This window comes from Sciurus carolinensis, chromosome 7 (genome assembly GCF_902686445.1).
Source record: "Sciurus carolinensis chromosome 7, mSciCar1.2, whole genome shotgun sequence".
NCBI classification, from domain to species: Eukaryota; Metazoa; Chordata; class Mammalia; order Rodentia; family Sciuridae; genus Sciurus; species Sciurus carolinensis.
The window spans coordinates 150,918,167-150,935,010 of NC_062219.1; the positions used below are offsets into that span (position 1 = coordinate 150,918,167).

General features: G+C 45.0%; 1 protein-coding gene across 1 annotated transcript in view; it reads right to left on the minus strand.

Moving 5' to 3' along the window:
• LOC124989469 (collagen alpha-1(I) chain-like) overlaps positions 1 to 15,804 on the minus strand; it is a 30,817-nt gene extending 15,013 nt beyond the window's left edge. Inside the window, exon 1 of the mRNA XM_047559292.1 lies at positions 15,621 to 15,804. Coding sequence (XP_047415248.1) covers positions 15,621 to 15,804 — 184 coding nt within the window. The remainder of the gene's footprint in view (positions 1 to 15,620) is intronic.
• Between the last annotated feature and the right edge of the window lie 1,040 nt (positions 15,805 to 16,844).

Below are 16,844 nucleotides of genomic sequence, written 5' to 3' on the forward strand. Positions count from 1 at the left end.
TGTGTGATTGCACTGGTTGATAGACCTGTGGGAACGGCCCCGGAGCTGGCTGCCTTCCACCAAGAGTCGTCGTCCCACTGAAGACCAGGGAGTATCAACGTGGGTCAGCAAATGGCACTTGGAGACGGGCTGGTGAGCCTGGGTCTGTTTCTTTGTAAGAATTATTTCCTCTTGCCAGGCACGGTGGTGCAGCTGCAATCCCAGCGCTCGGGAGGCTGAGGGAGGAGGATCACAAGTTCAAATCCAGCCTGGGCCACTTAGACCTGGTCTCAAAATAAAGACATAAAAGGGGCTGGGAGTGTCTCTCAGTGATAGAGCACCTGGGTTCATTCCCCAGTATTGAAAAGAAAGAAAGAAAAGAGAGAGAGAGAGAGAGAGAAAGAAAGGAAAGAAGGAAGGAAGGAAGGAAGGAAGGAAGGAAAGAAGGGAGAGAGAGAGAGAGAGAAAGAAGAAAGAAAGAAAGAAAGAAAGAAAGAAAGAAAGAAAGAAAGAAAGAAAGAAAGAAAGAAAGAAAAGGGAAGGAAAGGAAAGGGAAAAGGAAAAGGAAAGGTCCCTCTTCCCCGTGTGCTTCAGGTGTAGCATTCCTTCTGAATCTTCTTGTCCAGACAACCACCTCCACAAATACCAACAAGCTGCACGAAGATGCTCCTGGCCCAAATTGCTTCTCTTTCCTGGATGTTTTACATCCAGGATCACCTGCTTCCCAAATTTGCAAGATCCTCAAAATCCTTTGGGAGGACCTTTTATAAGACTAAAGGGACAGAAAATGTAACAAGTGAAAAACAACAAATAGACAAGAGGGTCACAAGAACGGGGACACTTCCAAACAGGAGCCAACCAGTGAGTTGGTTCAGGAGACCAGCAGTAAACATCCCTCTCTCCTCTCTCTCTCTCTCTCTTTTTTTTTTTTTGAAAAAAGAAGTGTAAAAGGACTCCTCCTCCAGACATCATATTTTATCAGCTCGGGGGTAGGACACCATTGCTGCATGTCTTAAAGCCTCTGAGTAACTGGTGATTGACCACCTTGAACGTGAAGAGGGGTATGTGCTAGGGCGACGCGTCCTCAGACCTCTGTTTTCCCTGGTAAACTCTACTCCAGGCTCAGTAAGCTCTTGCCCAGTGCTGGTGACATCCTGGACATAAATGAGATTTTGTGAAAAGAACTTTGAGCTGAAAGTCAAGACAGCTGATTTGATTTTGCGTGTTATTGGCAATCTGTCTTTGGCCAAGTCATTTATTCTTGCAATCAGTTTTTCTATCTGCAAAATGGATTTTGTAAGCAATGACTCTTACTTTATGTCTGTTGGAAATGTGATTTGGAATGTATTTAGGCTGCAGAGCATACATTCATTAAAACTGTTATGATTCTTCACTGGTCTATCAACAAAAGATCAGACTCTTCTCAATAGTTCTCCTCAAACCTGCTCTGACAGGCTTATTCCTTGGTAGAAGATCCCTTTTTTTATTCCAGAAGAAATCATCTTAAGACTCAAACCCAGTATGACCACAGAAATACAGTAGAGGTCGGCACAAATACATCCAGCTTCCTGTTCCCTAGTAAACTCTCAAGTTCACATAAAATTAATCCCATAAGAATACTTCTTATTGTTTCATGGCATCTTTTAAAAATATCTTTTATTTGTATAATATTTTACATTTAATGCATAGAAATTTAAAGCATTCTTTGGTAATATTTTCTAAATGATAGGGCTAATAGCAATAAAATTGTGGTTAATAACTAAGTATGGAAACATGGCTAGTTAGAATTAATCTGCATAAGTAAACTTAATTAATGTTTATTTTATTCAAATTGAGTAATTTGCATAAAATTTGAAAGGTGTTTATTTTATGGAATGTTTTCATTTTGTTAAAGATGTGATACTTTATAAATATCACAATGGCTCCAAACAGTTATTGTTTGGAGCTAATCAGGATGGTATCATGATACCCGCAAGTGTGGTGGTAAATTTGTTTTCATGGATAGCTATTCGTACACAATCCATCAAGTGTATTTAGAGTTTGTCTCTGGAGAAAACTCATCCTAAGCTGTCTTGGCAACCTAGAGATCTGGAAGGTTTCTGCCCAGCTCTGGGTTCAGAGGGCGCTTCTCTGCTTTCTTATCTAGCCTAAGAGAAGACCCCAGGCAGGAACATCCCAGACCCCCGCCAGCACCATCTGCCCCTCACAAAACACCACCTCTTTGAGCCGCCCCAGCCTCTTTACTGCAGCTTCTGTGAAGCCACCGAACTTGGGGAAAGAGAGGATGTTTCACCTTCTGGGAAGCAGGATACGCTGCCGGGCACTGCCACCACCTTCTCCTGACCTCATCGTTGGGTGATTCCAGCCAGTGCGAGCCACCTCATCCACTGGACAGCGGAGAGTAGCAATGGAGAGGGAGTCCTGCCCCAAACCCTCCTGGGCTGCTTCCCTCCGCACCACATCCAGTGCGAAGGCCTGACACTACCTTCAGAGGCGTCCGTCTGTCACTGGGCCTCACCCTGCCCGGGTCTCTCCCTGGCTAAACTGGTCTCACCGATGCCCTAAGACTCCGCTCTGCCTCTTCACCGAGATAGTTGCTCTTGCCTGTGTCCTTCTGGGGGCAGCCCGAGTCTCAAATAGCAGCAAAGTCCCCCCCCCAACTCCTCCAGTTCACACTACTACACCAGTTTTCTGACCTCACAATTTCATCTCTAACAAGGACTTTGAAGACTAATCTTGTGTGAGGCTATGTTGTCCTGGGCCTGTCCTGTGTGAGTTTTAGTTTCCCCGTGAGATTCTTATTTTCTCTCTTTTCACATTTTTTATTGGTGTGTTACAGTTGTACATAATGATGGGATTTGTTGTTACACATTCATACACACACAATATATAACAATATAATTTGGCCAATATCGTTCCCAATTCCCATCTTCCTCCCCTCCACCAACCTCCTGGTCTCTTTCCCCAACAGATCTCCCTTTGATGTTCATGAGATTCCCCCAACACCTTTCTTTTCCATTTTCCTCTCTATCTTTTGCATATGAGAGAAAACACAATCCTGGTCCCTAGTAAAATTCTAGGCTCCTTAAGAGTAGCTTCTTTAAAATATTTTTCACATTTTAATTGACATATAATAAGCACATATTTATGGGATATAGTATGATATTTCAGTACATATACATTTTTTTCATGCCTGTGATCAAAATAACGGATATGAACAATGTAGAGGATGAAAGATTTATTTTGACTCAGTTTCAGAGGCTTCAGGCCTTGGCCGGTTCACCCCAAGCATCATGGCGGAAGGGTGTGGCAGAGGAAGGTTGCTTGGAGAGAGGACGGCATGCCCCCGTGACCTGCCTCCTCCAACGCAGTCCCCGCTCCCAGGAGGCTGTTCAGCTATCAATAGATTAATTCAGCTGATGGATTAATCCACTGATGAGGTCAGAGCCTCATGACCCAGTCATTGCCTAAAGCCCCACCTCTGTACACATGAGGTTGGGGGACATTCCAGGTCAAAGCCATAATGTATACAATGTGTAATGATCAGACCGGGGTAAATGGCATATGCATCTCTCTGAACATTTATTATTTCTTTGTGCTGGAAACACTCAAAATCCTGTCTACCAGCTCTTTTGAAGTACATATGCAATTTATCCTTGTCAACCACAGTTACCCCACAGTGCTATAGACTCGGGAAGTGGTTCTTCCTACCCAACTGTGCCCGGGGAGGCTGTTAACCAGGCCTCCTGGACTCTCCTGCCTCCACCCCGTCCCAGGTCCTGGCTTCTGCTCTTCTGCCCTCTACTTCCACGAGACCAACTTTTTTTATCTTCCATTATAAGTTCCATATAAGTGGGAACTTGTGGTTTTTGCCTGGTTCATTCACTCAATGTAATAAGGTCCCATTCCAGAGGATAACTTTTGTAACTAATGTCTGTTTGATAAACTCTTTTTTTCCTTTTCCCCATTATTGAACACCTACCATGTTCAATAATGCGACTGGGATTTTTCAAGACCAGTTAATAAACAAATGAACACGGCTGTATTCCTGAGCCCGTCCTTCTGCCCTCCCGCCTCCCTCCTCCCTCCCGCCCTTCCATGTTTAGACAGCAGGGAAACCTTTCCATCTATAACTTTTATGAATTTATTCATTCAACAATGATTCTTGAGCACCTGCTGGCAGTAGCCCCTGCTTGTCTCTGGGGCTACAAAGGTCACTGAGACCTGGCACCGTCTCTTGGAAAGACAAAGCAATAAACACAGTACACCGTGGAAACCACTGGGCTGGGAGGTAGGTTTCGAGTTGCTGAGAGCACCTGGCTGCGGTGTAGCCCGGTGAGTTCAAAGTAGATCTTTACTGAGGCTTAACTGGTATTGTGGAGTCAGTCAGATCTGCTGCAGAGTCACAGGAGAGCAGCAACCAAGGCGACTCAAAAGCACACAGCAAGTTTGCAAATTAGCAGCCAGCTGGGTCCCAACCGTTCATTGCTAAGAATATTCTTTGGAACTTTGGAACACCTTTCCTAATTCAAACCAAGTTTTGCATAGTGATTATGTCCTTGGTCTAGGAACGCATAAAAGCCTCTTATATCTGCTGTGTACCCAAAGTGCAGCGTAGTGTGGTATCAGTGCGTTGCCTTGGGCGGTATGTAAACTGACTTGTTCAGATGGTGAAAGGCTTCCAACCCTGCACCCTGCCCACCTCCCCTGCTTTCCTGGGCTCCCTCACCTACCCTTTCAGACCCGGGAGTGGGGATCCTCACCTCTGTGTCCTCCACGTGAATGGCATTGGAATAGGGAGTCACCTAGCCTCTCCCAGGGCAGCTGGGGACCCCCCAGTCGGGGACCCAGGTTTGGAGGAGATGGGAGGAGATTGACAGCTCTGTGCCCTGCACATTTGGTCATCCTAAATGAGGCTGAGCAGTGTGGCAGGAGGCTCTGTTTGCTTGGTGGAAGAAGCCATCTGGAGATGTCCTTGTGTCACCGGCTTCTAGAATCGCTAAGCCATTTTGTTTCTTCCTGGGTGTCCTCAGGATTGGAGAAAAGGTACGTCAGAGATTTGCCTGTGTGGAAATGGCAATGGGAAGCTAAGCAAGTGTCATGCTCACTGAGAGCTTATTAGTACTGACAGTTCCTAATGAGGGAGTGTGGAATGTCAGAAGAGATGGACACAGTTCTGGGCCTGCCATTATGGTATGGATCTTAATTTTCAAAACAAGGAGCTGGGGTGTGGTTCAGCGATGGAGCGCATGCCCGGCCCGGACCTGGTCTAGGGCCCTGGGTTCCATCCCCCGCCACCCACAAAAAATTAATTTACAAAACAACTGAGGCTCAGAAGGCTAGGAAAGGTCACCAAGCAAATCAGTAGCAAAACCGAGGTTCAGACCTGAGCATCCTGAGGCCAGAGTCTAGCCCTCCAGCCTCTGCTGCTGGTGTCTGTAGGGCCAGAAGAAGAGAACTTTCAAACAGGGACGTTCTCCTTCTCCGCTACTGCACGGGCCTACTTTCAATCGCCGGGCTCGTGCTTACGTGGGGTTTAGGAGCCAGAGTCCCCTCCCCTGCTCTCTCCTCAGAGCGAAGCTGGCGTGTGTGAGCATCACCTCCTCCCTGGTCCTGTCCCCTTTCACTGGAGGGAGACGATGCCCTCCCTCACCAAAGCTAACTGCAGGCTATGCTCAAACACCACCGTCTAAAGTAGGATGCCAGCCACAGGCGTGCAGAGAACTGCTTCCAGAAATTTCCAGAGGAAAAGAAGCATCAGAGGCTGTGGGTAGGCCCTGGGAGGAGCTGAGGAGGGAGGTGCTGCGGGCGGGGTGGAGGAGTGAGCCCTGGCTTCCCCTGACCTTACCTGTCCTCAGGTCACAGATGTCACCCTGGCCCAGCGCAGCTGTGATAAGGGGTCCACCCGGCAGCGGCAACTAGCAAGAGGAGAGAGCAAGCGGCCAGTCGGTGCTCCCGGGCCTGGTCTTGGGCAAGGAACAAACTGGCCCAGAGATTCATGCTGGTCTGCAGTATTTTTTTTCCCACAAAATTCAAACAACCCATTTCAGGTTTTTAAAAAGACACACAACGCAGAAGCACTGCAGAAAGATCAGGAGGACTGTTGATCTAGATAATGCTTTTTCTAACCTATTTTTATCCCATGCAAATAATAGAATCTGCGGTCATCCGACTGACCACTCCTCATGTGTGGTTTTATGGTAACTTCAGATTTGAAGGATGATCTTAGATTTAGATTGCCCTGGGCTCATGAATATAAAGGACTTCAATAACTCTCTTACTTCTGGTCCAGGCCAAAACCAGAAAGTAGAATAAAATCAGTAAAAATAAAAATAACAAGGTGAAGTTCAAGAACCAGCATGTTCACAACTCGGTTCTCTCTCCTCTCCCTCATTCCTGCCTCTTTCTCTCTTCTCGGTGTCTCCCACTTCTCTTGGTGGCATTGATAATGGATTTTTCCAAACAGTACAGAAATCATTTGTCTTAGAAGAAGAATTCAATATCATAACTGATAGCCAGGTAGGGGGAACACACCTGTAATCCCTGTGATTTGGGAGGTTGAGGCAGGAGGATTCCAAGTTTGAGGTTGGCCTAGGCAACTTAGTGAGAGCCTGTCTCAAAATAAAAATAAGAGTCTGGGGTTGCAGTGAGCATGTTAGAAATAGTGTTAGACCAGCCTGGTGCTGCCCAGAGCATGCTTATCCATCTGCTCCTGTGCTGGACACCATGCATGTGGTTGAGGGGGCAAGCGGAGGCTAAGCCCAGCTTATCGGGACACACCTAGGACACCAGATGGGTGTAGCCACGGAGTGGACACCCACAACCAGGACTGCGCCGAACCCCAGGCCTTTGGAGCAGCAGAACCAGAGCAGGATTGGATGACATCGAAGAGAACTCTGCCTGTTGCTGGGCTCCCCTGCGACCCGCCATGGCCCAGGAGGAGACTGACCACAGCGGGGTCAGCATGGGGAGAAAGTTAGGTGTAGAAGAGGTGTGAAGTGATGTGCGATACCCCGGGTGATGCATAATAAAATGAGTCAACTTGCCAACTGACTCCTAGTCAGTAAGACGCTTGCCCCGGGGCGGAGCTCTGTGGCAGCGCTCCCTGGGGTTCAGTCCCCAGGACGACACACATGCACAAACATCATGACAGATGATGTGGAAAATGAAGAGAGAATTTTATACGGCTGAAAAGTGCCTCCGTTGACAGCTAGATAATATTCCATTGAAAGTTAGATAATATTAGGGCAGATGAATCCTGAACTGATCATGGAGTTGTGTTCAGGGGCCCTTGAACTCCCAAAGAGCTCCTTGCAACAACAACAAAAAGTGATGTTGGCGACAGATGGCCTTTTGTGGGGAGAGGAGAGGGATGTGGCACCAGACAACCTCCTTCCCCGACTGGCCACTCACAGTTTCAGGGGACAGGACACCTCAGGACTGAGGTTCTGGGGACTCTGCACTTCACATGGGTGCAGGATGGGGTGAGAATTGGAGGAGTGTCTTGGTGAGAAGGACCACCTTCCAATCAAGCTGGCCCAGCAGGTTTGAGTCCTCTGTTCCTGCTCAGGAAGTCTGGTGACTGGCGTGGAGCAGCAGAGATGGTCTAGACTCGCCTATGGTTTGGATGTGGTTGGTCCTCCACATTTGGCGTGTTGGAGGCTTGTCTTCCAGGGTGGTGGTGTTGGGAGGTGGTGGGACCTTTAAGATCCTGTGGGAGGTGCTCAGGTCCTTGGGGGGTGTCCCTCTGAAGGCATTAAGACTGCTCTCCGGGGGGGGGGGGGGGGGGCGGGCCAAGATGGCGGACTAGAGGGCGGCTGCATTTCACGCTGCTCCAGGACGCAAGATTCAAAAGAGGAGATAGAGAGAGACTTGGGACCAACTCAAAGCTGCCGGGTGAGTCTCTCCTGTTGGGGAGGCGTCCCGGATGGGGCGGTAGCCCCGGAACGCAGGGAATTTGTGAAGTGGAGTTGCTCGGCGAGACGCCCCTCCCCCCACTGGAGCGGTAAACACGGACAACTGGGATCATCATAGAGGAGGCGGCTCAGCATAGCGCTTGGACTCGAGCAGCCGCTGGGGCTCCGGGCGGCTGCCTGGGGAGGAGCTGCGTGGTGAGCTGTTTGGACCCAGAGTGACCGCTTCCGAACACCGGGGGGTTGCCCGGAGGAGGAGGAGAGGCCCGGCGGGTCGCTTGGGTCTAGGAGTGACTGCATCAGAGCCACGGGCGGTTGCCAGAGGAGGAGCTGCGTGGTGAGCTGTTTGAACTCAGAGTGGGCGCTCCTGAGCGCCGGGGGACTGCCCGGAGGAAGAGGAGGAGCACGGCGGGACGCTTGGTCTGGGAATGACTGCATCAGAACCACAGGCGGTTGCCAGAGGAGGAGTTGTGTGGTGAACTGTTTGAACTCAGAGCTAGCGCTCCTGAGTGCCGGGAGGTTGCCCGGAGGAGGAGGAGGAGCGTGGCTTGTTGTTTGACCTGGGAGTGACTGCATCAGAGCTGCGGGCGGTTGCCGAAGGAGGAGCTGCGTGACGAGCTGTTTGAACTCGGAGCAGCTGCTCCAGAACACTGGTGGCCTGCCTGGAGGAGGAGAGCGGTGGGACGCTTAGTCTGTGAGTGACTGCATCAGAACCACAGGCAGTTGCCAGAGGAGGAGGCGAGTGGTGAGTTGATTGGACTAAAAGCAACCGCTCCGGAACACCGGTGGCCTGCCTGGAGAAGGAGCGTGGTGAGTCACCTGGTCTCGGAGCCACCGCTCCTGAACACCCGGGCGGCTACCCCAAGGAGGAGGAGGAGGAACAGGGCGGGTCACTTGGACTTGGAGTAACTGCCTAGGGCTACGGGTGGTTGGTGGGAGGAGGAGACCCAAAGTGAGTTGTTTGGATTCCTAGTGACTGCGTCGGAAACCGGGCGGCTGTCCGGAGGAGGTGTGTGGCGGGTCTCTGTGTCTCGGAGCTAATGTACGGGGCTCCAGGTGGTGGCTCAGGGGAGGGGCTGCATAGCCAGGCGATTGGTGCAGAGCAGGGTCCCAGGAGCTAGGTGGCTTCTTGCTGGAAGAGCCGCACAGAGACACGCCTAGGGGCGGAGCGAAGTTTCCAGGGCGGCGGGCAGACTCTCTGGGAGAGGCAGCCTAAGGAGACTCGCCTGCGAAGAGTGAGGCTCCCAGGCCCAGGACGTAGGTCCGGGCCCCTGGGATCGTTGCAGAAGAAGACAGCCCAGCCCAGGGGGTAGTTGTAGATTGAGGGGAACCTCTAGGAGGGCAACTGACTAGCGAGACGTCCCCACCGAGTGACTCTTCCCGGCCAGGGGAGGTTTTCCCACAGGGACAGTAAAGTCAGAGACATAGGCACAAACAGGCCTTGCCTCAGCCCGCAGCCTACTTCCCCGTTGGATGACCATTGGTCAACAAGTGGAGACACCTCTGCCCACTAGCAGGGAATATACGCCACCCTAGAGAGGCAGCTTCTTCGTGGAGCTCTGCATTATCAACCTCCTCCAAGACTTCAGGCTACTGAAGGATAAGAGGGGATATACTAACAATCTTCAGGGACATTATAAGTTGATAGAGGAAATCTGCAATATCTTAATGACCCACTGATCCCTGAACAATATGAGAAAACAAGGGAAGAAAATGCCCCAAACAAATCTAGATGTTACATCAATAAAATCCAACGACAGCATGGCAGAAGAAATGACAGAAAGGGAGTTCAGAATGTACATAATTAAAATGATTAGGGAAGCAAACGATGAGATGAAAGAGCAAATGCAGGCATTGAACGATCGCACCAATCGACAGTTAACAGAGCAAATTCAGGAAGCAAAAGATCATTTCAATAAAGAGTTAGAGATATTGAAAAAAAACCAAACAGAAATCCTTGAAATGAAGGAAACAATAAACCAAATTAAGAACTCCATAGAAAGCACAACCAATAGGATAGAACAGCTGGAAGACAGAACTTCAGATATTGAAGACAAAATATTTAACCTCGAAAACAAAGTTGAACAAACAGAGAAGATGGTGAGAAATCATGAACAGAATCTCCAAGAACTATGGGATATCATGAAAAGGCCAAATTTGAGAATTATTGGGATTGAGGAAGGCTTAGAGAAACAAACCAAAGGAATGAACAATCTATTTGAAGAAATAATATCAGAAAATTTCCCAAATCTGAAGAATGAAATGGAAAATCAAGTCCAAGAGGCTTATAGGACTCCAAATACACAAAATTACAACAGACCCACACCAAGGCACATTATAATGAAAATACCTAACATACAAAATAAAGACAGAATTTTAAAGGCTGTGAGAGAAAAGAACCAAATTACATTCAGGGGGAAGCCAATACGGATATCAGCAGATTTTTCAATCCAGACCCTAAAAGCTAGAAGGGCCTGGAACAACATTTTTCAAGCTCTGAAAGAAAATGGATGCCAACCAAGAATCTTATACCCAGCAAAACTTACCTTCAAATTTGATGATGAAATAAGATCATTCCATGATAAACAAAAGCTAAAAGAATTTACAAAAAGAAAGCCAGCATTACAGAACATTCTCAGCAAAATATTCCATGAGGAAGAGATAAAAAACAAAGAAGCAAATCAGCAAAGGGAGGAATTATCCTAAAGGAACTGTCAAATAAAGGAGGAACCAAGATGTGTCAAAAATTTTAAATATGAACCAAATGACTGGGAATACAAATCATATCTCAATAATAACCCTGAATGTTAATGGCTTGAATTCATCAATCAAAAGACATAGACTGGCGGATTGGATTAAAAAGAAAGATCCAACAATATGTTGCCTGCAAGAGACTCACCTCATAGAAAGAGATACCCATAGACTAAAGGTGAAAGGATGGGGAAAAACATACCATGCACATGGGCTCAGCAAAAAAGCTGGAGTATCCATCCTCATTTCAGATAAAGTGGACTTCAAGCCAATGTTAGTTAGAAGGGATAAAGAAGGACATTTCATACTGCTTAAGGGAAGCATAAATCAGCAAGATATAACAATCATAAACATCTATGCCCCAAACAGTGGCTCATCCATATATGTTAAACAAATCCTTCTCAATTTTAGAAACCAAATAGACCATAACACAATAATACTAGGTGATTTTAACACGCCTCTTTCACCACTGGACAGATCTTCCAAACAAAAATTGAACAAAGAAACCATAGATCTCAATAACACAATCAATAATTTAGACTTAACAGACATTTATAGAATATACCATCCAACCAAGAGCGAATACACTTTCTTCTCAGCAGCACATGGATCCTTCTCTAAAATAGACCATATATTATGCCACAAAGCTAATGTCAGCAAATACAAGAAGATAGAGACACTACCTTGTATTCTATCAGATCATAATGGATTGAAGTTACAAATTAATGAAAGAGTAAAAACAGAAACTACTCCAACACCTGGAGATTAAACAATATGCTACTATATGATGAATGGATAACAGAAGATATTAGGAAGGAAATTAAAAAATTCTTAGAGGTAAACGAGAACAAAGAAACAACATATCAAAATCTCTGGGACACTATGAAAGCGGTACTTAGAGGAAGATTTATTTCATGGAGCGCTTTTAATAAAAGAAGTAAAACTCAAAAAACAAATGACCTAACACTACAGCTCAAAGCCCTAGAAAAAGAAGAACAGACCAACACCAAAAGTAGTAGAAGACAGGAAATAGTTAAACTGAGAGCTGAAATCAACGAAATTGAAACGAAAGAAACAATACAAAAAATTGACAAAATAAATAGTTGGTTCTTCGAAAAAATAAACAAAATTGATAAACCTTTAGCCACACTAACAAAGAGAAGAGGAGAGAAAACCCAAATCACTAAAATTCGGAATGAACAAGGAAATATCACAACAGACACGACCGAAATACAAAACATAATTAGAAGCTATTTTGAAAATCTATACTCCAACAAAATAGAAAATTTCGAAGACATCAACAGGTTTCTAGAGACATATGAATTGCCTAAACTGAACGAGGAGGACATACACAATTTAAATAGACCAATTTCAAGTAATGAAATAGAAGAAGTCATCAAAAGCCTTCCAACAAAGAAAAGTCCAGGACCAGATGGGTTCTCAGCCGAGTTCTACAAAACTTTTAAAGAAGAACTCATTCCAATACTTCTCAAAGTATTCCAGAAAATAGAAGAGGAGGGAACTCTCCCAAACTCATTCTATGAAGCCAATATTACCCTGATTCCTAAACCAGACAGAGACACATCGAGGAAAGAAAATTTCAGACCAATATCCTTAATGAACATCGACGCAAAAATTCTCAACAAAATTTTAGCAAATCGCATACAAAAACATATTAAAAAGATAGTGCATCATGATCAAGTGGGTTTCATCCCAGGGATGCAAGGTTGGTTCAACATCAGGAAATCAATAAATGTCATTCACCATATCAATAGACTTAAAGTCAAGAATCACATGATTATTTCGATAGATGCAGAAAAAGCATTTGATAAAATACAGCACCCCTTCATGCTCAAAACACTAGAAAAAATAGGGATAGTGGGAACATTCCTTAACATTGTAAAGGCCATCTATGCTAAACCCATGGCTAATATCATTCTTAATGGTGAAAAACTGAAAGCATTCCCCTAAAAACTGGAACAAGGCAGGGATGCCCTCTTTCACCACTTCTTTTCAATATCGTCCTTGAAACTCTAGCCAGAGCAATTAGACAGACCAAAGAAATTAAAGGGATACGAGTAGGAAAAGAAGAACTCAAACTATCCCTATTTGCTGATGATATGATTGTATACTTAGAGGAACCAGGAAATTCCACCAGAAAACTTTTAGATCTCATAAGTGAATTCAGTAAAGTAGCGGGATATAAGATCAATGCACATAAATCGAAGGCATTTTTATATATAAGCGATGAATCTTCAGAAAGAGAAATTAGGAAAACTACCCCATTCACAATAGCTTCGAAAAAAATAAAGTATTTGGGAATCAATCTCACAAAAGAGGTGAAAGATCTCTACAATGAGAACTACAGAACACTAAAGAAAGAAATTCAAGAAAACCTTAGAAGATGGAAAGATCTCCCATGTTCTTGGATAGGAAGAATTAATATTGTCAAAATGGCCATACTACCAAAAGTGCTATACAGATTCAATGCAATTCCAATTAAAATCCCAATGATGTACCTTACAGAAATAGAGCAAGCAATTATGAAATTCATCTGGAAGAATAAAAAACCCAGAATAGCTAAAGCAATCCTTGGCAGAAAGAGTGAAGCAGGGGGTATCGCAATACCAGATCTTCAACTCTACTACAAAGCAATAGTAACAAAAACGGCATGGTATTGGTACCAAAATAGAAAGGTGGATCAATGGTACAGAATAGAGGACACGGACACAAACCCAAATAAATACAATTTTCTCATACTAGACAAAGGGGCCAAAAATATGCAATGGAGAAAAGATAGCCTCTTCAACAAATGGTGCTGGGAGAATTGGAAATCCATATGCAACAGAATGAAACTAAACCCATATCTCTCACCATGCACAAAACTAAACTCAAAATGGATTAAGGACCTCGGAATCAGACCAGAGACCTTGCATCTTATAGAAGAAAAAGTAGGTCCAGAGCTTCAACATGTCGGCTTAGGACCAGACTTCCTCAACAGGACTCCCATAGCACAAGAAATAAAAGCAAGAATTAATAACTGGGATAGATTCAAACTAAAAAGCTTTCTCTCAGCAAAGGAAACTATCAGCAATGCAAAGAAAGAGCCTACAGAGTGGGAGAAAATCTTTGCCAATCATACTTCAGATAGAGCGCTAATCTCCAGAATCTATAAAGAACTCAAAAAACTCTACACCAAGAATGTAAATAATCCAATTGACAAATGGGCTAAGGAAATGAATAGACACTTCACAGAAGAAGATGTACAAGCAATCAACAAACATATGGAAAAATGTTCAACATCTCTAGTAATAAGAGAAATGCAAATCAAAACCACCCTAAGATTCCATCTCACCCCAATTAGAATGGCAATTATCAAGAATACAACCAACAACAGGTGTTGGCGAGGATGTGGGGAGAAAGGTACACTCTTACATTGCTGGTGGGGCTGCAAATTAGTGCAGCCACTCTGGAAAGCAGTGTGGAGATTCCTTAGAAAACTTGGAATGAACCCACCATTTGACCCAGCTATCCCACTCCTTGGCCTATACCCAAAGGACTTAAAATCAGCATATTACAGAGATACAGCCACATCAATGTTCATAGCTGCTCAGTTCACAATAGCCAGATTGTGGAACCAACCTAGATGTCCTTCAATTGATGAATGGATAAAGAAACTGTGGCATATATATACAATGGAATATTACTCAGCCATAAAGAATGATAAAATTATGGCATTTGCAGGCAAATGGATGAAACTGGAGAATATCATGCTAAGTGAGATAAGCCAATCTCAAAAAACCAAAGGAAGAATGATATCGCTAATAAGTGGATGATGACACATAATGGGGGTGGGAAGGGTTAGTGTTGGGGTTGGAGTTGGGTTTAGGGAGGGGGGCAGGAATGGAGGAAGGAAGGACTGTATAGATGGAGGGGAAGGGTGGGAGGGGAGGGGGGAAGGGAAAAAATGGCAGAATGAATCAAACAACATTACCCTATGTAAATTTATGATTACACAAATGGTATGCCTTTACGCCATGTACAAATAGAGAAACAACATGTATCCCATTTGTTTACAATAAAAAGAAAAAAGAAAAAAAAAAAAAAAAAAAAAAAAAAGACTGCTCTCCGGGGTCCCCTGGGTAGCTCTCCAGAGAGAGGTGTTATCAAAGGCTAAACCCGGCCCTGGGCATCTGCCTCTGCTTCTGGTTCGAGGAGTGACCACCCGAACATGTGCTCCTGCCACGGCGTGACACCATCCATGGCTCTCAGCAGGGCCCCAACCAAAGGGACCACCTGGTCTTAAATTCTGAATCTCGAAGACGAGGGACTAGATAAATAAGCGTCTTTTCTTCTCGAGCAGATTGCCTCTGGTATTTCATCGTAGTAATGAAAAGCTGCCTGATCCGTTTCCTCTTACAACTGCAGTGCATCCATAGGCCTCTTAAAGGCACTATTCAACCCCACATAGTGAGACCTCTACAAACTCTGAAATAAACACGTTTTGTTCAACCAGCGCGTGCTGTGTGGCTATCCCGTGCACTACACTGTGTTGGGTGCTGCGCCAAATGAAAACCGGGTTTGCCATCTGAAGTCCTCATGGCCCTAAAGGCATCTCCTGGATCTTGATTTGCAAAATAAATGGAAGGCTACAGGAAGGGAACGTGAAGACGCCATTTAGTCTGAGGGGAATGATCTTCCAACAGTTAGACTCCATGTCCTTAGTTGGAACCAAATCAATCACAAACCCACACTTTGCTTCTTAGCTAATGGCAGGTAAGCTTTAAAAGCAAAAGACAATTAATGGAGGCAGAATATTACAGAATCAAGACTGTTTACAGGACCTGATTCAGGGCAGCTTCCTCCCGGAGATCCTTGATGTGTATATTCTGCACTGCTTTCCCGTTGCCCAAAAGGTAATTAAGAGGTGATAATGAGATAGACCCTCCTTATCAAAGTCATTAACACGTTGTCAACGTTCATCCGAAGCAGCCGGCTGCTGCTGCGTCACGGCGACACACTCCAGGTAGTCTACCCGTTTCCCGGGATGTCTGCTGCGGTGGCGGAACTGCAGTTTGGGATGCATTAGCAGGTCACACTCCCCTGACTCTGGTGTCTTGTTTTCTGAAAGCCTGCAGTGTCGAGAACCCTCCAGGGCCATTCCTACAACTGTCTCCTTTCCAGACAGACCTTTGTGAGCCTTCCTGCCCGTGGAATTGCACATCTGCCACTGTACTGGAAGCTCTGCTGGCCGCCCTGTCCACGGGTCTTCCATGTTGGAATCAGACTCCAAAAGGAGACTCCAGGTTCTCCCAGCACTGATGATCTCCCTGCTTGGGTTCACAGTGTCACCGTGTGTGAATATCCTCTCAGACAGTGGTAAAGGTCTTGGGGTTGCTCTCTTAAACATCTAGGGAAACCGTGGGGTTATCCATTTAGGCAACCTCTTTGCACTTGGAATATTTTTCTACAAATAGATTTGGATTGGTTTGGAAGTCTCCCAGGCTTTGTGATGTTAGAATAGTCCGTATGCTTTCCTCAGACTGGTGTTTAAATTGTATAATGCTCGAGGGCAGAAACAGATCTCATTTGTTGATCACGAGCTGCCTTAGTAATCAATTATTGTGGCTTAAAAATTGTGTTTTTAAAGATCAGTGTAGATTTATATGAATAAATGCGCACATTTAAAAAATCAAATATTACTAAAGAGATTTAAGAAATAAAAGGAAAGAAAGTACAGTCATTTCCCTGGTCCACTCTTCTCCACCTTTCCTACTTCCTAGAGGCAGCTACTTTTAACTAACTTTAGATTTCTTTTGGTATTTACCTCTGAATTTTTAAATGATTTATGTACCCTACTGATTCATTGTTTAGCGACTATTCTAATTGGTGACAATTTAAGTCTATCCCACAACACCGTTTTTTCTCGTTCCTCTTTTTGGTTAAATCAATATTCTAGGCTTATATTATTATAACTATGTAAATAATGTTCTCTGCTGACCTAACATTACACTATAATTACTTTTCCTTTCTTGTACAGCTTTTTGTTTTTGTTGGAGTTAATAATTGCCTTGGTTTTCTTTTTACCAGCTTGGCTTTGCTTATAACTGACCCTATGTCCTGCCGCAACTCCCAACACTCTCCCCCAAATTTTCCACATATTCATATATAACAGATAATCTCTCAGTGTCTCAAGACCTC